The sequence below is a fragment of the Rhipicephalus sanguineus genome, chromosome 3 (genome assembly GCF_013339695.2).
Source record: "Rhipicephalus sanguineus isolate Rsan-2018 chromosome 3, BIME_Rsan_1.4, whole genome shotgun sequence".
In the NCBI taxonomy this organism is placed as follows: Eukaryota; Metazoa; Arthropoda; class Arachnida; order Ixodida; family Ixodidae; genus Rhipicephalus; species Rhipicephalus sanguineus.
The window spans coordinates 72,256,535-72,281,575 of record NC_051178.1 but is presented as its reverse complement, the minus strand read 5'-3'; the positions used below and the strand labels follow the sequence as shown (position 1 = coordinate 72,281,575).

Genomic DNA, 25,041 nt, shown 5'->3' with positions numbered 1-25,041 from the left:
GACAGAGGCAGATGCGGAAGCGAATCAGCGTCTATCTCAGCATATAAATTCCTAAAACCACCCATTTGATTCCATCAACGTTAAACTCTTACAAAGTAGATTCTCCAGTACAAGAGAGCGTGAACAGCGCGAATCATATATGATTTATAAATTTAATACATTGAAGGCTGGATTAAATATCAATCGGGCATACTGCCTTCAATTCGTGCTCTGGAAGATTCAAGATAATAATAATCTTAAACGAAGCTCTCTCTCTCTCTTGTTTTTTTTCGTGTTTTTTTTTTTTTTCAGATATCGCCAGGAGCATGCTGTCGGGCATGCAACATCCTCACGTGCATTCCGAGGGGAACGAAGGGGGAAAAAGGGGGCAGCCTTCGAAGAATCCTCCCTACAATGAAGCCACTCCGACACTCAACTACTGAAAGATTCGACCCCCTGGCAAAAATCTGAAGGGTATTCTCCATTTTCTTCGGAAACATTATCTTGAGCCGGGGATCGTGGCTGCCTGTTTTTCATTGAATGTACCTATCCTCTACACTATTCCCGGACTTGTACTTAGCTTTTTGAGTTAACCCCCCTTTCTAAGCGCTTATTACTTCTTGTGAAGCTTCATCCCCTCACTAGGCTTCACCACGAGCAGCTGTGGAGGTGGGGGGAGGGAGCCGAAGACGTGAGGCGTGACAATGGACGGAAGGAATACTCGCTTATTGTGTCCAAGCTTCAGGAACAAAATTACGAGGAGGGAGCCGGAGAAGTGGAGCTCGACAATGGACGACAGGAATGTACTTCATGTGTCCACCTGGACGATCTATGTATATCTACATATTTTTCTTTTGTTTGCCTTTGTTTCCAGAAAACACGTGTTGTTCGTATGTCCAAGTATGATGCACTGCGCTCTTTCCTGTCGTACCTTCCTTTTTCGTTTCCACACCTTAAAGCGGTTCTGTCGCGCAACGGATTTAAAATTTCACTGTCATGACGATATTTTTATGGCTAAGGGTATCGAGTGCCTTCATATATTGTTGCGCGAGTTTGACGAATTAACGGACAGTTCTTCAAAGGTCGCGTGAAAAGGTTGTCAAGCTTCGTTGACAAGCGTTGCACATGCCTCGTCTCCTGTGCCCTTTCGTGTGCCTTCGTATGCAGACGTCAATAAAGACGTTTCGCGCGCTTGTGTTGCAAATGCAAGCATCGTACCGTCGTACCGGACGGCGTCTTATAATATATACAGCGTGTTTCAGCGAACGCTTTAAGAAATTTCTAAAGATATGTTTGCCGGGAAAAATAGGAACCATCTAAAGGAGCAGGCTGTCAGGTTCAGCGGACGTCAGCAGTTGCGAGAAACATGCCAATTACATAGCTAATTAACTGAAATTGTCGAATGGACTTTTAATCAGCAATGTTTGGCGGTTATTGCCAATGGTAAGTTTGTAGCAACGGAGACGACGATGCCATATCAGTTGTTGGAGCAAAGAAAAGCAATTCTGTAAAGCGTTGGAGCCTGCGAAGCTCAAGTGTTTTTTTTTTCCGCATGAAACCGAAACGCGGCACTCTTGGTGCGCCAGAAATCTAGTGAAAACCGTCAACGTCCGCTGATGACGCATTGCAGTGACTGCAACACCCAATTCGAAATGTCTGTGGTGATTGCCCAGGCTAGGAAGCCTCAACGCTCAGCTTTGACCACAGCTGGCATTGTCTTTCGTTGGTGGGCGCATGAAAGAGACAAGCCATCGGCCACTGCACGGTTGCCTGCTATTGGAGCCCTGGTATGCATTGCATTTTACTTTTTAACAAGAAAGTGTTTTATGCCAGGGTCCACCAAGACTTGACTGATGTGTTTCCGTCGCGGAAATACGTCAATGAAATACAGACGCAAAGCAAAACCAGGAAAAAGGAGTTTCGTTGATTTGGATGACCTGGGAGTCGAACCCACGACCTCTCGGTCGGCGACGATATGTGCCGAGTGCGCTACCCACTGCGCTACCGACGCTCATGCATGAGGATTCACAAACGCGCCTTATATCTCTCACACCTTCTCTCTTTCACAGTGACTTTGGTTGGCGGGGGTCGGTGTCGCCGTCTGGGATCGGTGAAGTACCGCATGATGACGCTAACGAGCGCCGACAGTGATCGTCTCGGTAGTTGCCGTTTTCGGTGCAAAGAAAGACACGCCAGCGGGAAGCGGAACGCCTTACCGCGTTCACAGCTCAAGCTACGAATTTTGCCTCTCTCGTTCCTGAAGCGGTGTGTGATACATGCATAAGCACAGGTGTGGGTTACGCTTTCACAGGGGAGAGCACACCTCGGCGTTTCTCTCCTCAAATGATGACGCTTTGAATGAGTGCATAACGAGTACCACTGTTCTGTGCATGTTGATGCCATCTGTTCGCGGGATTCAGCACATACATCTAGTGTATGTTAACTACTTCAGCTACCACAAGGGTTAAATCATGATCATTGGCGTTAGTCATCGGGATGGAGATGTGCCACCATAGGCGTCAACGTGGGTGGATCCACGTGAAGCGGTGCTATTAGCCCCGAGAACGAACACTGGCGGCGCGGCAGTCGCGGCGATGTGACGTCACGGCAAGGACTCGCTTGCTCTGCGGCCGACGTACAGCCGAGGCTCGCCTTTTTCTGCGCTCGCCGCGTGCCCGCTCTTTCGCGATCCGGTGATGATTACTGCTCGTTCTTGAGATGCAGATTTCCTACGGTAGAAGGTGGAAATTTCCATTAATAGCGAACGTTTAGTAAGCTGAGAAAGTTTGGATAATATAGCTTATAATGGGCGAATTCCCGTCCGAACTGAAGATTCACCGTGAAAATGGTGATGCACGAGAGCAAGACATTCGTTGTTTTCACCGCGTACACCAAGACATCGGTGCTACATAATTTACGCTAATGGTTCGAACTTCAATACAACTTGGCGTAGACTACACGGTTAGAACACGCGTCCCGAAGATTACAAGTTAAATTAGGGCGTTTTCAGTTCACTGACTACATTGTGGTTTATCGCACAAGTTATGTCTGACTTTGCAGATTATCTAGGTGATTTGACAGAATTGCGCTTTCTGCTACAGGAGACTCTAGATGAATCTGTCTATCATAAACAATCACTTATTACATCCGGAACATAAACAAAATAATACTGCCACACACAATGGTTTCGGAAATTCTGAGGTGTTAGTATACTTGGATTATGTAAACATTTCTTCTCAACGCTCGTCTCTTATTATGTGGACGTATACCCAGACTTGCTGAACTGCTGGTCCGATCAACCGCCGGGTCACATGCGGTAATGTTAAATTCACGTGGGAGCACTGTTGATAGCAATCGCCTGCAAAACAAACGCCTGAAAGTCGAAATGAGCGTTTTGAATTGTTTCGATGGCACTCTCAGTGACGTGGCCCACGTATTAATTAAACGTCCTTCGCCAGGGGCGTAGCCAAGGGGGAGGGGTTTGGGGGGGTTCAACCCCCCCCCCCCCCCGAAAATTTTCAGTTTTGCTTGCGTATATATACACGCGCACATACAAATGCACGCACGAACATACATAAAGTATGGTTGAACCCCCCCCCCCCCCCCCCCCCCGAAAAATATTTCTGGCTACGCCCCTGTCCTTCGCCTTAATGAGTGAATTAATGGTCTCGAACGTCATGTCCACATAAAGGTTGATGATGATCAGGGGTATCTCAAATGCAAAGAACATTAATTTACAAGCTGGCTATCTAAACTAGTACTTATACAAGTGTAACAGCGCCGTGCTACGATGCTGCATGAATACACAATCTGACAGCAATAAGGAGTTTCCGCAATTAACCTCAACATTTTTATGTTGTGAAATGAAGCCCGAAATTATTGGGAGAAAAACGTGAAACTAAACAACATGATGAGTGAGCGAGTACACAAGAAAAACAAACACAACAACTGCGGCGGTATTCCCGGGCGAGCGCTTTCGAGATATTTTGCGAAGCTCAATCGCTTTCGTAATCGTGCGCGGGGCTTGGCACGCCGGCAAGAACGCTGTCCACCGATCCCGGATGCGTCCGATGCAAATAACACTTGTGGAGGTGAAGCCATCATATTTTTTAAAGGAATCGCCCGTGAACAAGGTAACCTAATAATGTCTTGCGTGTCAAGACCACGACATGAGTGTGAGACGCGCTGCAGATTAGTTTTGACCGCCTCGAATTCTTTAACGTGCTCCTGTATCTAAGCACAGGAATGTTGCTTTTCACACCCTTCGGAATGCGGCTGCTGTGGTCGGTAATCAGACCCATCCCAGAAGTTAGCAGCACGACACAACGACAAACCTGATCAGCCCTTTCAAAGTGTGCACGACGGCGCGCTGACACCGTTGGGGACTGTGAAGAAAAAATTCATATAACTTTTTGTAGTTTTAATAGGAACATTATCGATGCTGTTTTCGCATTCATCTGAAGCTTGAGACAGGAAAAAGGCGAACGTAAACAGCGGAACAGCGAACGAAGAAAGCGCGCGATATGCCGGCGCGTCACGGCGGGCGTCGAAGAGTCCTTGCCGTGACGTCATCCACGCCTCCCGCCAGGTGGCGACACCCCAACTTCTCGGGGCTAATAGCTGCCAAACACCAATAGACATTGTGCAAGCTGTCATACATCAATGCACAATAAACAATCAACTATACTCCTGTGAAGACACGGTTCACATTCGTGTTATACCGATTCTTATGACGGAGGAATCAGCCATGGGTCTTTTTTTTTTTTATTTGTCTCGACCACATCTGACGTGTCTACCAGACGCGCTAGATGTGCCACGACTTGCGCTACCATCAGTGCGAGTGAACGAGTGCCGCTTAATGAGTGCTGTTATGGCAATCTTTAGTGAATGCAGGAATTTCATTTCCTGTACCGTAGGAGGTCAGCGCCATCTCGGATTTACATGGTGTCGTTGGAGGATTTACTTATAAGTTTTGATAAGAGCCGCGCGGTGGTTGACTATATTGACTATGAAATTTCGCTATGTTTCAAATGAAACATGACTGTGCACATAAGCCTGCAGTAATTGTGGCGCCCTCTAGACTAACGTCATGAGCCGGACTGCCGGTGGACGCACATTCGGAGAACACTGCCGAGTGCGTGAACGGGACTATATAGTGGCGGAGGCGATCGGCTCCCACGCTTCGGTCGTCCGGGCGGGGCCTCGCCGGACTTCTTAAGTTTGATCCGACTACGTATGCTTGCAGAAGTCGCGCTCAGCGCAAGGTCAGCAACGAGCACGACTTTCATACTTGACAGCGGATACTCTAACACGACAGCAAACTATAAACATCTGATCGGCGCTAGTTGCATGGTTTCTCGTGAACACCTGCAGTCAAATCCGACTATTTCGAAGTCGGATAAATAGAATTATCCTTTATATCCAACTATTTTCGAATACGACGATCGTTTAGCGTCAAAACATAGGAAAATATACGGCGACATCGAGCAAAAATTTTTTTTGCAGTGGCTTAGCTCGGCTATGCCAGGATATACGTAGCGTTAGCTAAGGTTCAGCAGATTATTCTTAGCAGTCTTTCACAGACGTCGCATACATATCCAAACGGACTGTTTACGAAGTCCGTCTCGAAGGCCCGAGTCGCACCGGCGTTTTCGCTATGTTTCACCGTACGAGTACGAGGTGGTCCGATAAGTACTTAGCCTCACCACGAGAGCGCGACGCTATCGCATGAGACATATACTGACGTTGAGTACGCTCTCTTAGAGGGACACATGCAAAGGTCCAGTCGAATCGGGCTCGCGGTTTTGTTTTGGCCGCTTGAGGAAGCGGGTGATTTTCGTGTGTCCGTTAAAAATGGAAAAAGACCAATATCCGTCGGTGACTCGATTCTTGTTTTTGGAAGGGAAATCGCGCAGCGAAATCAAAGAGCGACTGGATGCCGTCTACGGCGAGTCTTCTCCTTCGATGGCAACCGTCAAAAATTGGTTCAACGAGATTAAACGTGGTCGCACGTCGGTTTTTGATGAGCCTCGCCCAGGGGCCCCGCAAACGGCTACCACGGCCGATAATGTGGCAAAAATCTACGACCTCGTATTGGCAGACTGCTGACTGAAGGTGCGCGAGATAGCTGAGACACTAGGCATCTCAAAAGACCGCGTGGGTCATACCCTGCATGAAATTTTGGGCATGAGAAAGTTGTCGGCGCGATGGGTGCCGCGTTTGCTCACTCCGGACAACAAGCGCGTCCGTGAGACCACTTCAGAGCAGTGTTTGAAGCTTTTTAAGCGTAATCCGAAGGAGTTCCTGTGTCGTTTTGTGACCGTCGACGAAACATGGATCCACTGGTACACACCAGAAACCAAAGAACAGTTGAAATAGTGGACTGCACCCGGAGAACCTGCTCCGAAGAAGGCGAAGACTGTTGCATCGGCCGGAAGGGTGATGGCCACTATTTTCTGGGATTCTCAAGGTGTGATCTTCGTCGACTACCTCAAGAAGGGCAAAACGGTGACAGGACCCTACTGTGCGGAATTACTGGGCCGATTCGACGCCGAATTGCGAAAAAAACAGCCACATTTGTTGAAGAAAAAGGTGCTCATCCACCATGACAACGTGCCAGCTCACACCTGCGCCGTTGCACACGGCCAAGTTGGTCGAACTGGGCTACGAAGTGGTGCCCCATCCAGCGTATTCTCCAGATTTGGCCCCGAGTGATTTCTTCTTGTTTCCCAAGTTGAAAAAGTCACTCGCCGGACAAAAATTTGGGTCGAATGAAGAACTTATCGCCGCCACAGAAGCCTACTTTGCAGCTCAGGAGAAAACGTATTTTTCTGACGGAACCAAGAAGTTGGAGGATCGCTGGGTAACGTGTATAGAGTTGAAAGGGGACTATGTTGAGAAATAAATCAACACCATTCTAAAATTTTCGTTTTTCTTTTGAAGGCTAAGTACTTATCGGACCGCCCTCGTATAGTCAGTCGATCGGCGAACCTTGCCGTCATCGACAGCGCCTTATTGTTGCTGCTGCAGAGATTGTCGGGCACGACGCTCAGCCACCTGGCGACACCGCTTTGCTAGATGTTCCTCCTTTTGCTGCATTGTCTCCGCAGCACGTTTAGCCTTGTGCCGTTCGTTTTCCTACGCTCAACCTTTAATTGCCAGGCAACTACTTCGGGATCCGATGAGTTAAGCTTCTCCGCTCTTCTGCGCCGGTCAGCAGCATTTTCGCTCTCCTTCACCATGGATATACCACACTTGCAAACGCCAGCCAGAGGCGCTATCAAGCGCCTCCAGAGCAGAGTCAGACGGCGACTGCATAGCTAAGGCGCACAGCTGCGCGCGCGCCGTCTGCCGCGGCTTTGACGTCATTCCTTTGCAATGCACAGACCGGCGAGTCGCGCGTGGCGGCGGCGGAGTGCGCGGAGGTGGCGGCTCCGGTGCGCAAGCTGTGTGACATCACTGCTCCTTGCGCATGCGCAGCAGGGCTCTTGTGCGTGCACGCGAAACCACTCCGGCTCGGTCAGCGTAGCTAACGCTACAAAATGGCCAGAACACTTCATACATGGAACACCCGGCAGCGCGAAGCGTCCCAAGAAGTTGGCTTTCCCTCAAAAGAAGTTGGCTTTTCCTCACAGAGGGTGGTTTTCCCGCATACATTTGGGAGAGCTAGCGGTGCGATTAGAAGGGTGACGCGCATAACGACTAGAATCTACCGCTTGCCATAACGTGCTTTCTCCTATGATTCCTCGTCGTCCCGCCCGTGTGCCCGTCGTGCGCGGTCGCCGGTGTCGCTGTTCGCTTCTCCGCGATTGATCGCTCTCTTTGATAGATAGATAGATAGATAGATAGATAGATAGATAGATAGATAGATAGATAGATAGATAGATAGATAGATAGATAGATAGATAGATAGATAGATAGATAGATAGATAGATAGATAGATAGATAGATAGATAGATAGATAGATAGATAGATAGATAGATAGATAGATAGATAGATAGATAGATAGATAGATCTTTATTGATTTATCGCAACACATGTGATCGGAGGCGAACGGAAAAGCCATTCAAAATGGCTTTAGGGAGTCCTTCATCCCCGTACATGCAAATACAGCAGCTGAGGTACAAGCATCTAGTTCACACTGTTGATACATACACTTTATGATGAATCATTTAAAAACATACAATTTGAATAAACCATCAAAATTAACATCCTTACTCGTTACCCTACGCAGAACGTTATGCATTTGCATACATCGTATTCACAGCAGGGTGATGCACAATTTGTCACAACTTTAGCACAGCAATAGTGTCATTTTAAGTATAAGATTATGTACAAACAGTAAGTTTGAGAGGAAAAGATTAGGCCAGGAAGAAACCGTAGAGGTCAGATAATTTTACATCACGAATGTCAATTTGTTTATTATTATAGTCATTTAGTAAACGCGGAAGTTTGTTACAAACTATTTGCCGACCATAACCGGTTCGGCAATGCGGAACATGCCATGTTTCTGTTGTTCGTATGTTATACGATGGTTCTTGAGGATGCAACTTTACTAACCCCATGTTAATACGATGGCAGCCGTGAAACAGAAGAACCTTCGGTTCTCCGCGAAGCCAGAGAGCAGCATGTTCCGAAGCCGGAGAACATTAACGCAGTGGAACCTGTAGAACATCTGATACCGCTGCTGCGTAAGGCGTCCCAAAAAGCACACCGAGTACGATACTGAAGAACAAGGGCTGCACTGGGCCAAGGCGAACTAGATGCCTCGGGCTCCCGACGCGTATGTACAATTACGTTTGAAGATGTCGAGGGGCTGTTTGCATCAATACCGTATTTTCTTGCGTATAACCCGGCCCTGCATTAACGCGCACCCCAAACTACAAACCGCGGAAAAAGAAAAAAAAAGAAAATCCACGGGCAGTGGCGTGAAGCCGGCTTCCTTGCATTATCGATAAGCAATGCCGCGAAGCCAACTTGCACACCAAAAATAACGTAACTTTTTAAAATGTTTTATATCGAATTATACAATATATCGAACTAATTCCTGTCTTTTTAGCGAGTTAGAAATACGCGGGTTTGACTGTATTCGGTGCTTGTGCTCAGGTGTGCAATATACAAGATCTTTATATGCTAATTGCCATTGTCCTGTACACATGTGAAAACACAAGCCAGCAAATAAAGCTGAAAACGAAAGAAACGTAAGAAAATGCGCTTTTTGTAAAAAAAAACAAAAACAAAAACACTTAGCCCTCAAGGAACGAAAACGAAGACAATCGAAGGTGTGGGCGCCGTGGTCTTGAAATTTTTAAATAAATAAAAAAGAAACAAGCTTGGTGATAAAATGTTGGCTCATGGATGATTATCTGAGGCTGGTCCAGACGACCAGCTGACGAGCAGAAAATGCGTACGATTGGCTTCTTGTGTGCCTATGCAGGGTGTCTCAAGATGTGTGTCCGAAAATCGTCATAAATAAGGAAATATAATGTTTGCTTGGTGCCTTCATAATTGCTTTCCCTGCATCGGCAGGCACTTTCAGATGACTAATGAGATCACTTGGGACTGTAATTGAAGAAATGAAATTACTTAACTTTTTATTTAGTGGAGGTAGGTGGTCAGTTAAAATGTGAAACTTTTTTTCCTGTAAAGAGCCTATCGCCGTTTAGAGATTTCGAAAGAGCGGCCTCTGGTATACCACTGGCGTAGCCAGACGGGGGGCAGGGGATTACAACTCCCCCCCCCCCCTCATAATTTCTGGCTACACCCCTGCTGTACACTGCACCTCTAAAACGACACTGCTCTGTTTTCTTTTAACTTCGCGCATTGGTATTTGAAGCACTCTACATTGTCCTCGGTGGAGTAAATTAAAAGCCATCTGCATACCAATTTGCCAAAAGAGAGACGTTGGGCTTCTAGCCTCTCGAGAATAAACGAAAACAGTTGCGTCACAATGAAGGCCATTCCAGAACTCTATACTTAGCTATATGGTTGCAACTCACCTAAAGCTGGCAGGCGCGATGGGTCCTCGCATTCTGCGCTCGTAGTCGACCCTCGAGCTCAGCGCCGAGCACATATTCTGCGAAGGGATGGTATTGGAGTGCTTGTCATTTATACATAGACTAATACACCACATCTCACAAAGTAACGCGAACTTAACGTTAGGTTATAAGATGACATCCGCAAGAGTGACGATGTGCGGGGCCGTGTGACAAACACTATCGAAAAGGTCACTTCGCAAGAGAACTATGAGGCATTTAGTCCTTCTGTTTACATATGTAAACAGTCATTACGTCCTTCTGCGGGCGTATATGAATAGTTCCCCTCTGCCCTCCACACTCTCCCCGCCCTTTACTCTCCTCTCATTCATTTATGACAGTCGTTCCGGTGTCTGCTGCTCGGGTTAGACAATTGCAGTGTGGCGATCAGTATAAAGTTTCTTTTATTTTCCTCCTTTTGTGTATATTTCTTCACAAACCACCACTTACTACTACTAATGTAAGCGGCACGAAGCTATACATCAAAACAAGTTGTGATTCCTTAGCGGCAATGCTTCGTAGTTCATTGGAAATTTCATACTGTTCTTGGAATCGATCCCGACTCTACAGCGTTCCGGCAGCTCTCGCTCTGTCCACTGCTATAAGGATGAGTTATTAAGCCACACATGTCTCGTCAAACGCGAAAACTGGTCGTAGGCGGAGTCAACAGGATGAGATTCAAAAAATCATCATCACGACGTCAAAGGTAGCCAAAATCCGTGACGTCCTTATGCCGTCATCGAGACGCTAACGTCATATAACGTGACGTCACTCGATTACGTCATCTCGTGACACAGTCCCTTGGTAAGACGCGGGCCGATCACGGAGGCAGTGCTGAAAAACCTCGCGAGGCGCAGAAAACTGCGATGCCTCCGATCCTGGAGGCAGTGGAAAGCCACGTTAGGTGCGGTAAGCTTACGGGGGATGGATCAATATAATCGACTGAGAAGAAGAATAAGCAAAAGAAGAAAGAGATGGCGTTCGCCTTCGAGTCGTCTTAGGTGAAGGCATAATAAGGGACTGTGCGACTTTTCTTCAAAAATCTGTTAGCAAAGGATTTCTCGAAAAACCCTTGCTTCTGTCAACGTCCAGGGACAATCTTTTCTTCGGTCGCGAAACTTTGTTTACAAGAAATCCACGAAGGTTCTTTAGAAGCTTCTTGCCACATCAAGCTGGACGACCACCTTCCGCTTTACAACATCCTTACAGTTTTGCTGGTGCGCAAATCTACATCGAAGGTTTCACACAAGAAGTGAAACCTCGTTTAAACAGCTAAAATATTAATTTGTGATATTGACGCTGTGATAAATTCGGAGCCACCGGATTCGCACCGTGAGGCTTGGAACGGAAGCGACTTATCCTCGACGCCGCACTCTCCCTAAGGCAGGCACATTGGAAGGTGTTGCCTGTGGAAAACCTGACGGTGCTTTTGCGAATTTGTACTGATTGTGTAGACGTGCACTAGAAGTTGCAAGAAACAGCAATGCTCACATATGGTATTGCTTATGGCCACATCAAGTGTAAAATGAATGTTCAAACAGTGTGATGGCCATGTCATGCAGGTGGCATGTGAGTGTTTGCGATAGGATATCAATTTGCGCAATCGCATGAGGTACCTCAAATGTTTGATAATGCTTTGAAGAAACTAATGGTACATTCCGCTGAGCTACCACGCTCTCACTCGGATTGCAATGCGGAGCCCGCTCTCGATCCAAGCCAGAGAACGCGTGTCCGCGCCGAACGAGCAGTCGTACACCAGAGCAATCCGAGAACGAAAGAGGATACACTTCACCGCGTCTTCACCGCAAACAAACAAGGCGCGCAAGCGCACCACGTACGCAGCCGCGGCTGACTTCACGTCAAGAACGTAAGCTGGAGGAGTCACGTGATAAGATCTCTGTCACGTTCCGAGGTCGGGGTTGATAGCGCCTCACAGCACTCTAGGTTGGAGCGTGGTGCTCCGAAAGAACCAGTCGAATGTATTCAGAGCTCTCGACTTCGATCGGACGAATGGGACACGCGTGGCCAGAGCGTTCTAGAGAGCTCGAAAACGGCAATCCGAATGTACCTTCAGAGTGCATATATCGATGCATCAACCATGCGTAGAATACTCAATGAGTTTTACGTCTCTATCACCTTTTGAAGCTTTCCGCCCGGTATACCTCTATATTAGATTTTAATGAATATTACACAATAGAATTTTAGTTACGTGGGTAACGTTAAAGCAGAGAAAGTCTGGCAGGACAGGCACGCATTTATAGTCACTACAAGCTCGTCAGCAAGACAGCTTACTCCGTTAACGGGTGTCCGTTAAATTCAAATCAATCTTCTTATTTCTCTTTACGTCGTACGCAAAGATCCAGGAAACGGTCCGATATGTGTGTGCTCACCGATGCATAAGCGTAGAAGAACAGTTGTTCTGCAGTCATGTTATTGTCGCCAAAATGCCACTGTGCCTCGCGACCCACGAATGGAGGCCGACTGTACTTCAGGATGTTGGTGTAGACCTGCGCACAAACATGTGTTTTACCCGAATAAACTATACCTCTATATTAAGTGCAGAGCACTTTAAGGGCTCCGCCTGTTGTATGCTGTCATCGTATGCTGTCGTCGCTTGGCGTAACTCAGGCAAAACCACGCATAAAAATAAAAAAAATAGAGGAAGCAAGCGAGAAATAGAAAGAGAAAGAAAGGGGGAAATAGGAAGAAAAATAGAAACAGCAAGAAAGAGAAAGAAATCGATAACGAGAGATGAAATAAATAGAAGTAAAGAGGAAAAAAATACAGAAAGAAAACCGATAAAGAGAAAAAGAAAGAAAGAGAGGAGGAAAGAAAGGGAAAACCGAAGAGAAACAAAGAAGGCTGCCCAGCTCCGCACTTCCTTCAGGCTTGGCACCCCTATTGCGAAGCTGCCTCAATGTTTGTTCAGGTTTAGTTTTTATTCTTGACCAACGTTTAAATCAGGCAGTTCCAGAGTTTGAGTGGATGAGAAAAATGAATTAGCAATATTTACGCAACGACACCAATCGCACCATAATCCCGAACCATTCTAACGCTGCGGCTTACTAAAATATACAGGACTGCACCGTGAGCACTTTTTCTCGTTTACTGTGCAACTGGAAGTTTTCAGGTGTAAAGTCAGTGAAGTAGACTCTAGCATACAATGTGAAGTCGCAAGGTTTGCTTCCGGAAGTTATGGTCACAGCACTGCTTAGTAAGTATACAACTATTGCGCAACTTCTTCCGCACCTTAATGACGTTGCGTTCAAGTGCTCTTCATGTATACGCTCCTAATGTTTCCATGCCAGTTGTCTAGCCATACATGTATCTGTTTCTTGATTTCCTGTCACAGGAGAACATATACAGGGTGTTTCATGTAACTAGAGCGAAATGTTTTTAAAAAGTGGTTAACCGTAACTGAAAGAAACCAACGATATACGGTTCGCCGTTATGTGGCGCTCGTTGGGTATTTTTATATCACTCTTCATTAGTCACTTAAATAAGATACATTATGTAAAAAAATTGTAATATTCATCTTAAAGCGAAGTGCGTTTCGTCACGTTGTAGAGAGCATTCCGAAACTACCGATTCAATTTTAATGGCAACTTACATGCTGCGTGGTAATTTTTTCCAACGTTTAAAGAAGTCCGTGAAATATGAAATAAAACCACGTGACTGCGCTCATGCGCTACCGCACTGCAGCGCTCTCAAACGTGCTTCCAACGAAGTAACCGGCGCGCGGTCAGTGGCGAAACGAGTGGCCGCGGCTCTAGACATCGGCTTTACAGTGCGTCATCATTTTTGATGGCGGCACACGTCAAGGAAGCGCCTTCGTCCCTGATAAACGATAGGTTAACGGTATAGTGTACTAGTATAGTTAACGGTCCGCATGCTGGTTGTTTTGCTCGAAGCATGGTTGAGAGCGCTGCAGTGCGGTAGCACATTCGCGCAATCACGTGGTTTTATTTCATATTTCGCAAGCTTTCTTTAAACCCCGAAAAAAAATCACCACGCAGAATGTACATTGCCACACAAAATTGAATGGGACGTTCTGCAGTGCCCTGCAAGTGTTTTTCCAACACAAGGAAAAACACTTGAAAAGTGAACATTAAGAATTGTGCATAACGGATCTCAGTGAATCAGTCAATTAAGCGCAATATCAAAATACCTCAACGAACTCCCCGTGATGGCAAACCATATGTCGTTGGTTTCATTGAGTTGTGGTTGAGCACTTAAAAAAATAATTTGTTCTATTTTCGTGAACCACCCTGCATATACCGGGCAGTCCACCAGCTGCCTCGGATCAAGATTTAATGAATTAATACTTAGTAATAAAAAATACAGGTTGTAAGTACGCGCGACTACCACTAATATACATTATTATACAGCAAATAAAACTTCCCTAGAGCGCATGCTTTCTTTTTAAATCTTGATCCGAGTTACCTGGGACACCCGTTATATGGCAAGGAGAGCCACACCGACGAAAAAAAGAAAGCGAATAGGCTTTTCCGTAAAGAACTGTAGAAGATAATTACCGTGTGTGCAATTTGAACAGCAACGTTGTCCAGCACGTTTTCATGCAGCGAAGCCGTCGTGTTCATCTGTGAGAAAAATATAAAAATACAGGAGGTCAATTAAAACCAGCAGTTATACGTTACTCTCGTGTTCAACCGGTCGTAACAGGTGGGAAAGGGAAGTCAGGGAAAGGAGGATGCGATAGGGTAAAGCATAACATAGTCTTATATAGTATAGTATAGCAAGGGGTGGGAAAGGGAAGTGACAGTGAGGAGGGCAAAACCACCAGTTCCACTGCTTCCGCAATCTTCATACTAGTACGTGGGTGCCTCAATTTTTCATGTTGTTTCCGTTGGTAGTATTCATATATCGGTCACTGAAGGACAGTACCGTCAATAATCAAGTAAATCGGTGCAGACGCGGCATAATATGACAACAACAAAGGCATGTTTACGGTAGTTGCAGTCAACCACAAGGGGGTTACCATTAATGCGGCGTCGGTATACGCCCAAACTGCTAATGCAGCCGAGCAGGTTGTCATTGCCATGGCTCTTTTAGATGACAACCAAGCAAATATATTTAGTGATTTTAGGGGGGCAGCCATTCGGGCTTTCAGTGTTGGCACTGTGTGCAAAGAGGCCAAAGACATACTCGGTGAGAAGTCGCTTACAACTCATACCCTTACATGTTTCCCTGCTCATGTGGGATCTATGGGAGAAGGGATTATCAATCTCAATAAGTTGGCCCACTTCAGAGCACGAGGGTTAGCTGTCCGCGACCATGGAGGACGTCTGGGTCAACCTGGAGGATTGGTAAATAGGGATCAACCAACTACTTACAACGAATTACTCAACATTTCGCTATGGGGAGGAGAGTTTTTCTCCTCCAGATAAGAAGTTAAACTGGGCGCAGGTGCTGACATTGAGATTGCTTCAAACGGAAACATATCCTGATCCTGCCTTTCTCCATAAGCTTTATCCTGACGTTTACTTAAGTAACTGATGCACCAAATGTGGCGGTTTAGACACCTTACACCACATGCTATAGGAGTGCCTTTCGGTACGGGGCTCGGATATAGCATCCGCCAGCAAGTACGGCTCGGCTCTGAGGAGTCCGGACATAGTCACATTTTTGGCCTGTCCAGAGGAACAAAGATGCGGCGGTAGGTCTCGGCCTGACTGTCCCATCGTGGGAGCGGCCCGCCGTGTGCTAGGGCACACGCCTCCGGACTTTTTTAACACGAAAGTGTTTTATGCCGGGGTCCACCAAGACCTCAGTGACGTATTTCCGTCACGGAAATGACGTCGAAAAAATGTACACGATCAGATGGCAAAGAAAAAAAGTTCCGTCAACGGGTATCGAACCCACGACCGCTCGGTCCGCAGCAACAGATGCCGGGCGCGCTATCCACTGCGCCACGGTCACCGACTCTAGAGACTTTACAAACGCGCCTTTTATATCTACCGCTCTCCCGGTCGGCGGGGTGGTGTTGCCCTCTGGGAGTGGCAAAGTAGAGTAAATCATATTACTGTGGCTTCCACGATAAGTAGCTGCAACGCGTTACACGTTCATCCCATTCGGCGCGTTTTCACTAGAAGTGCAATTTTGTCAATGCCTTAACACACCGCGAGGCGGCGACTTAACGCAAGCGTCGTAAAAGCGTCGGCCTCGCTCATAGCATCACGCTAATCAAACCAAAACAGCTCTGCGACGCGCGCCTGCCTCACCTGGCTGTAACACCGCGTTCGCCGCCTACGCGCTCGCCCCGAGGAAAATTGCTGCCTGGCTACCGGGGCGGCACGACGCGCTTTGCGTTTCCCTCTAGTGCCGTCGTGGTGCTCAGTCACATTTTAACATGCCGCAGGATGGCGACCAAGTCCTGCGTCCAATATGCGACGCTCTTCTGGCTATCACAACTCGTTCTCTGATTACGCTTTCGCCGCAAACTACTACAGCTACCAGAAGGGTTTGTTTAATTATTGAACATGGACGTTAGTCGTCGGCATGGAGATGTACCACCAAGCATCAAAATGGGTGCATCCACGTTAAACGGTGCTATAGCTGCCAGACATCAATATACATTGTGCAAGCTCTCTTATATCAATGTACAGTAAACATTCAGTTAGTTCTATAAGGGCACGTTTTACTTTCGTGTTATTCCGATTCCTATGACGGAGGGATCAACCATGGTATTTTTCCAATTAAACCAAACCAAACCAAACCAGAGAACTTCATATCAGCCCGTTGGCCTTCGCCAGTACCTTTCAGTGTGCGCCTTCTTTTCATTATGTTGTAATTCTTAGCCCTGAAGCACTGCGGTAGGGCTGGTTGAAGATAGCATCTGTAGTTGCAGGGTTTCATGCAACCTGCGCACATTTCGAGCACGTAGATCACAGGCTTCGCTCTGTAACATATTTCAAAGCATTCTCTGCTTCAGCGTAACTCGAAAAAGGCTTTTGATCCTGCATTCCATTTCTATAGAAAGTTCACAGCAGGGGCGTAGCCAGAAATTTTTTTCGGGGGGGGGGGGGGGGTTCAACCATACTTTATGTATGTTCGTGCGTGCGTTTGTATGTGTGCGTGCCTATATACGCAAGCAAAACTGAAAAATTTCGGGGGGGGGGGTTTGAACCCCCCCAACCCCCCCCCCCTTGGCTACGCCCCTGGTTCACAGGTCAACTCTAGACACGTTTCGACTCTGGACACGTTTGCTTTTCGCTTAATTTAACACCCGCCGCGGCAGTGTAGTGGTTATGGTAATCGACTTATGGTAATCGATGTCAGCGCCCTACATTGACATAATTGGGAGGAGGGGGGGGGGGCGCTGCGACGAACCTTCGCCCTCCCTGAAGGGGAACCCTGCGCACGCCTATGGTACCGCAGTTTTAAAGGCTACAGATCACCATGATTCAAAATTCGAGCGCTCAAATTCGCCTTACCAAAATGGCATACATTGCTTCTGCTAACACCTAATAGATGGCGCAACGTGTTCAGCCATCTTCGAAGAGCCAGTAAACGAAGATGACTTCGAGTGGCGCGAGCGTTCGGCTGCGCCCTCGTGGCAAGGGAGTTTCTTTCCGTGGCTTGTAACATGAATGTCACCATCTGTCGTGCATTTTTTAAATTATGGATGCCCGAAACTGAAACATTATATTGGGAGCCGTTTCACTGTTATAATTTTGTTGCACGCTATCATACCGACTTCGAAAGTTTTGAATGCCGATTTGGGTACTACGTGTCCCACTTGTGTTTTTAACGCCTTTCAGCTAGGTATACCTCACTGACGACGGAATTCAAGCACTTTTGGAGCAAAGCGACGCGGAGCGGTCCGATTCAGAAGACACAGATTCCGTCAGTGGAGATGTGCTGAACGAGGAGCAAATGACATTTCCGCTGATGAGGACCCGCCTGGCCAAAGAAATGTACTGTGAAAGACGAAAATGAATGACCTTTCTGCTTTTACATAGTGTTTTATTTTTATTTTCGAAAATGATGTGCGAAAAGCGCATAAGATGGGAGCACGGTTCATTGAAATACTCCTCTTTTCTTCATTTTCTGCGGGAACAGATATGTCGGTCATGAAGCTGGCAATGAGCAGCTGACCACGGTTGTCAACGAACCGAAGACTCCATATCAGTGCATAAAGTACGATGGAGAAGAATTTTGGGAAGGATGCGCATCTCAAACAAATTTGCATTCTGTACATGAAAGGTCTAGTCGATCTCCAAAAACTAACCCTGACGAAATGAAAGTGCTTGTTGCCCATCCTGATGGGATTTCTAAAGGTACCTCGGATGTGGGTCATGCATGGTTAACGTGAACGGCATATCAAAGGCGGTGCCACGTGACAGATATCTCGACTTGCGGAACAACCTTTATTTTGATGACAAATTTGCCTTCAATGAAAAAATGAGGAAAGGCCGGCTGCTAGGCACATGTCTCAAAGAAGGAACTAGCAGCGCAAACACGGGACGAAGAAAAGAAAACGCTTACTGAACACCTTCACTGAAGAGGACAAGCGAGAAAACAGGCTGTTTCTAGTCCAACCATGTTGATAATTTCAGAAAAGCTTGCTTGCAGTGGCCAAGCTCGTAAAATGTTTGTGTCGACGAGCAAATGGTACCTTTTAACGCGATAGCGTTAAAGAGCTCGTTTCGCAGAATTTGCGGCGTCGGCGTTGGTGGTTGTGAGCAAAAATCATCTTGTCCGTGACCAGAAAATCAAGAAAGATGCAAATAAAATAAATAATAAAAACCGTAGGTTCTAGTGAGAATCGAACCCAGGCCGTCTTCGTGGCAAGCAGGTGTTCTGCCACAGAGCCGCGCTATATTGCTTGAAACATCTACGAAAAAAAAAAAGCCGGCAGATCCCACGCATTGTGGGAATCGATGTAACGCGAAGCAGCCAGCAAAGAGCTGCATACATCTTCTCGTATGCCATTGAGGAAAATGCGTGTCATGGTTTTCATGTTATCTCCTATTATTTATGTTCGTCACACAGTAACGTCGCGCAATACCAACTTCGGGGTCGATCAAGCTAGAGAAACGGCCGCCAGCGCCCCATTAGCGTGGCACGGAAGTCATGCTGTACATGACATACGTGTCATGACTTTCATGTTATCTCGTGTTATTTATGTTCTTCACACGGTCACGTCGCAAGATACCAATTTTGGTGTATATCAAGCTTGCGAAACGGCCGCCAGCACCCCATGAGCGTGGAACGTAAGTCATGCTGTACATGACATGTGTGTCATGATTTTCATGTTAACTCGTGTTTTTATGTTCGTCACACAGTCACGTCGCGCAAAACCAATTCCCGGGTAGATCAAGCTAGCGAAACGGCCGCCAGCGTGCCATGATCGTGGCACGTAAGTCATGCTGTACATGACATGCGTGTCATTATTTTCATGTTAACTCGTGTTATTATGTTCGTCACATAGCCACGTCGCGCAATACCAATTTCGGGGTAGATCAAGCTAGCGAAACGGCCGCCAGCGCCCCATGAGCGTGGCACGTAAGTCATGCTGTACGTGACATGCGTGTCATGATTTTCATGTTAACTCGTGTTATTTATGTTCGTTACACAGTCACGTCACAAGATACCAATTTTGGTGTATATAAATCTAGCGAAACCGCCTCCAGTGCCCCATGAGCGTGGCACGTAAGTCATGCTGTACATGACATGCGTGTCATTATTTTCATGTTAACTCGTGTCATTTATGTTCGTTACATAGTCACGTCACAAGATACCAATTTTGGTGTATATAAATCTAGCGAAACCGCCGCCAGCGCCCCATGAGCGTGGCACGTAAGTCATGCTGTACATGACATGCGTGTCATGATTGTCATGTTAACTCGTGTTTTTATGTTCGTCACACAGTCACGTCGCGCAATACCAATTTCGTGGTAGATCAAGCTAGCGAAACGGCCGCCAGCGCTCCATGAGCGTGGCACGTAAGTCATGCTGTACATGACATGCGTGTCATGATTTTCATGTTAACTCGTGTTATTTATGTTCGTTACACAGTCACGTCACAAGATACCAATTTTGGTGTATATAAATCTAGCGAAACCACCGCCAGCGCCCCATGAGCGTGGCACGTAAGTCATGCTGTACATGACATGCGTGTCATGATTTTCATGTTAATTCATGTCATTTATGTTCGTTACATAGTCACGTCACAAGATACCAATTTTGGTGTATATAAATCTAGCGAAACCGCCGCCAGCGCCCCATGAGCGTGGCACGTAAGTCATGCTGTACATGACATGCGTGTCATGATTGTCATGTTAACTCGTGTTTTTATGTTCGTCACACAGTCACGTCGCGCAATACCAATTTCGTGGTAGATCAACCTAGCGAAACGGCCGCCAGCGCTTCATGAGCGTGGCACGTAAGTCATGCTGTACATGATATGCGTGTCATGATTTTCATGTTGACTCGAGTATTTATGTTCGTCATACAGTCACGTCGCGCAATACCAATTTCAGGGTAGATCAAGCTAGCGAAACTGACGCCAGCGCCGCGTGAGCGTGCCATGTAAGTCATGCTGTAGATGACATGCGTGTCATGATTTTCATGTTATCTCGTGTTATTTATGTTCGTTACACGGTCACGTCACAAGATACCAATTTTGGTGTATATAAAGCTAGCGAAACGGCCGCCAGCGCACCATGAGCGTGGCACGTAAGTCATGCTGTGCATGACATGCGTGTCATGATTTTCATGTTAACTCGTGTTATTTATGTTCGTCACACAGTCACGTCGCAAGATACCAATTTTGGTGTATATCAAGCTAGCGAAACGGCCGCCAGTGCACCATGAGCGTAGCATGTAAATCATGCTGTAGATGACATGCGTGTCATGATTTTCATGTTATGACTTTTCATTTATGTTCGTCATACAGTCATGTTACGCCATACCAATTTTGGTGCACATTCGATGAACCAAGCGACCAGGAGAGCACAAAGTCGTAGGCGGCTAGATAGATAGATAGATAGATAGATAGATAGATAGATAGATAGATAGATAGATAGATAGATAGATAGATAGATAGATAGATAGATAGATAGATAGATAGATAGATACGCTCAAAGTCGCAGAAGTTCGCTAAGAAATGCTTCGCATTTAAAAAACACTATACTAGTGTCATGCAGTGGAAGTAGTCTCTTAACGCATGTAATATTGGGTGGCAGAAGCGTAGAATCGCGCCAGGCGTCAAAACATGCGAATTGCGCAACGAGTGGATGTTTTAAAGGCACACCCATTACAAAACGCTCAGACAGATTTAATCATCATCAGCTGCAAAATCATCAACAAAGTGAGCAGCCGCGTAGGTTCGTGTGTTGCCTTACGGACGCGTAGTGGGCCCTTCGCTGATTCGCAAAAGGAAGAACTATGGCATAGTGGGCACTTCACAACTGTACTTGCAGTAGGCATTCTAGGATAGTTTGAAACGGCCAGAGTTATGCACACAGTCCTTCGTTTCCTTACGGCACGGTTGAGGCATGCACCGAGAACCGAAGCTAGGTTAGCAATTGAGAAGGCGATGCGCACAGGGCCCGATTACGCTATCGCGTTCTGGTCATGAAGGTGAAGCTCAAGCGTCCATCTATGTTTTTTCGGAAAGATGTCTTTTCCGACAGTATGTGCCAGGTAAAGCCAACTCTTGGCCTAAAAAAATGTGTGATGGCTTCGGGTGATAGTCTTTTCTTTGACTTTGTCATTTACGTCGCGAAGCAAGTTATTCGTGAGGATTATATGAAGCAGCTTTAACTGGGACCCAGCGTTGTCAAAAGCCTGCAGAGACAGTCGGAAGGTGTGATCCAACTTTTCTTTTTTACTGATGCATATTTCACAAGTTTCAAGCTCGCTGTCTACCTCCTCGAGGAGAAGATTTTCCTCCCAGGTACCGTCACGACAAACGGAACAGGCGGCGGAGCTGCACCAACGCCTCAAGACAAGTCGATACAACGAGGACACTCGCACTGTAAAGTTCGCGTTGATGAAAATATGTGCGTTGTAATGTATAATGACTCGGAATAGACCCGTCTCCTTTACAGTGCATTCAGTATTGAGCCGGAAGGCAAATGCAAGACAAATGCAGAGCGAAGAAATGGGCAAAATATAGATAAAAAGAAAAAAGCTGGCGTCACGCAACTACTTGTGGTCAGCAAGTACAGCGCGAACATGGGTGGAGCCGACGTAATTGATCGCTACATCTCGTACTATCGAATTTCTTTCCGGACGCATAAGTGGACAGTATGAGCTTGCACATCTTTTGGATCTCGCATGACGCAACGCTTGGATTAAACACCAGGGAGATTGCGAAATGGCTCTGACTTCACAGAAAGTAATACCTGATCTTCTGGATTTCAAATCCATCATAGCAAACGTGCTCCTCAAAGCTGACTCTGAAAGACAGCTAAGATCAAGCTGGAATTCAGACACTGGTGTGCAGCCATCGCACAGTGCAGTAAAGCGGAACAAGTTAATGCCACTTTGGTTGCGGTACGATCACATTGGAAACACTCCACGATATGAAGAGTTCACATCTCAAATATAGTGCCGCTACACAGGATGTGGTGCCAAACCAAGAGTTAGATGCCTGAAGTGAAATGTTTTTCTATGCTTGCAGAATTGAAGCCGCATCCTCGCGTTTCACACGCATAAAGACACAGAGTGTCCAATTGGTTACCTTCAATTTTTGACAAAACCATTTAATTTCCGCATTTGTAATGTTTCTGCGTTTGTTTGTAGGGCAAGAATCCAAATAGAAGTTTCAAGAAAGGTTTTTTATTTTTGCACTCTTGCGACTGAAGAGGCTTTGATGCTTTCACATCAATGATTCACGATGGCACTGACGTCGTGACAACCGCGCCACTACGTTTGTTGACGTCGCACACTGAATGCTGTGGGTGAACGAACCGAGAAAAGAGAAAAGATATGCTCACCGGCAGTTTGCTGTACTCCGCATATTGCTTGACGAGGCAGAAAGTGCGCTTGTCGTAGATACTGCGCGCGCTCTCTGACCACCAGGCACGAAAGCGACCGTTGCTGTCGACAAGCCAACCTACAAAAGACAAGAAAAAAAAGAAGATGGTTGATCCCTCCGTCATAGGAATCGGTGTAACACGGAAGTGGACCGCGTGTTCACACGAGTAGTTGACTGTTTATTGTACATTCATGTACGAGAGCTCGCACAATGTCTCCTCGTGTTTGGCAGCTATACCACCATTGGATGTGGATGTACCCACGTTGACGCCTAGTGGCACATCTCCATCCCGACGACTAATGTCCATGATCATGATGTAACCCCTGTGGCAGCTGAAGTAGTTAACATACACCCGGACACAGCATAAGGTATAACCCGCGCAAAGATGACATCAACAAGCACGTAATGACTACTGGTACCTGATATACATTGAATCAAAGCGTCGTCATCCGACGAGACAAACTCCAAGGCGTGCGCTCCCCAGTAACAAGGTAACCTATATCGATTTCTTGAACTCATATATCGGCTCGAAACAAAAGATATTGGAACAACATATATCGGGTTCTTGAACTCAAAATAAACAGTTGGCCGTCTGCGGTCCATCCTGTCTCCCGCCTTCCTTCTTTCTGCTTGCACAGCATGTCTAGATTTCAGGATAACCTACGCCTGTGCTCACGCATACACCACACAGCGCTTCAGGAACGCGAGAGTCGGAGCTCGTAGTTTGAGCCGTGAAAGCTGGAAGGCGTTCCGCTAACCGCGAGTGTCTCTCTCGCAGCTCCAAATCACTCATTGCACGACATTCGCCCGTCGACGTCATTGCCTTTCTGCGCCGCTTATTGCAGCAGTTTTATTGGCCGGCGCTATCGCACTCGAAGCAGTAGGCGGCGGAGAAACGCCGTTGGTGCATGTGGAAGCTGCACAACTCTGTCGACGAGCCGTCACGCTCACACGACGCGCAAGGTAAAGCATGTACTGCCTCGTCACTAAACCGAATCAGCGCGTACGGCGCTGTGCACCGGCCGCAGAGTGTCCTACAATAATGCATTGAAAGCCTCCGTTGCGCTGATCGAAGCGCTCCCTGTCGGCACTCGTTAGTGTCATGATGAAGTACTTCACTTCACCGCTTCTAGACGGCGACACCGCCGTCTAGAACCGCCCCGCCAACGAAGATCAGTGTGAGAAGGAGGTGTGAGCGATATTAGGCGCGCTTGTAAGACCTCATGCATGTGCGTCGGCAGCGCAGTTGGTGGAGCGCCAGACGCCTTTCGTCACGGACTCTGAGGTCGTGGGTTCGATTCCCAGCTCATCTATATCAACGAAACCTTTTCTTCCGGTTTTTCTTTGGCATCCGTTTGTGAACATTTTAACGACGCCTCTTCCGTGAGTGAAGTCTTGGTGGACCCCGGCATAAATCACCTTCGTGTTAAAAGAACAAAATACAAAACAAACAAAAACAGAAAACAATACGTTAGGACAATCTAGTGGCTCGTTGTGGTGCGGCAGACCCAAATATGTCAACAGAAGCGGACGTATAAGACACAATAAGTATACGATATACTCCAAGCATTAAGATTAACGTTACCAACAAGAAGGGCGACATGCGAGCATTTCAGCCCGTATTGAATACCAAAGCGATAGCAAAAGTGATGTGTCAACGTCAGGCAATGTTAACCGCGCATTAGGACATAACACGGCAGCAGAGTAGTATTCTATTAAAGGAAAAGACGTGATTTATTCCTCGTATTAGGTAAACAAGCCATGGCATCGAAAAAAAAAATATTCGTGAAACATTCACCAACTATAATACAAGCAGTAAACTTCTGAAGCATTCGCGGGGACAGTATGAAAGCAACTGTAGCCAGGCAACGTTATGAGCAACTTAAATTACAGTAGACACCACAGGAAGCATTCTAACAACCTAGTAGCAATGGGAACGCACACCCGTGCAGTGTGGAGCCGTGATTTGGAGGTAGTTGCATTCGCACAACTGTGAAGGTCATACCCTCGATATGGTCT

At 46.7% G+C, this 25,041-nt stretch overlaps 1 protein-coding gene across 1 annotated transcript in view; it reads right to left on the bottom strand.

Moving 5' to 3' along the window:
* LOC125757950 (neprilysin-21-like) overlaps positions 1–25,041 on the bottom strand; it is a 35,030-nt gene that overhangs the window by 7,364 nt on the left and 2,625 nt on the right. The window contains exons 2-5 of the mRNA XM_049414351.1: positions 22,982–23,100; positions 14,549–14,614; positions 12,404–12,520; positions 9,978–10,054 (exon numbers count right to left, since the gene is read on the bottom strand). Of these exons, the coding sequence (XP_049270308.1) occupies positions 9,978–10,054; positions 12,404–12,520; positions 14,549–14,614 (260 nt within the window). The 5' untranslated portion in view covers positions 22,982–23,100. The remainder of the gene's footprint in view (positions 1–9,977; positions 10,055–12,403; positions 12,521–14,548; positions 14,615–22,981; positions 23,101–25,041) is intronic.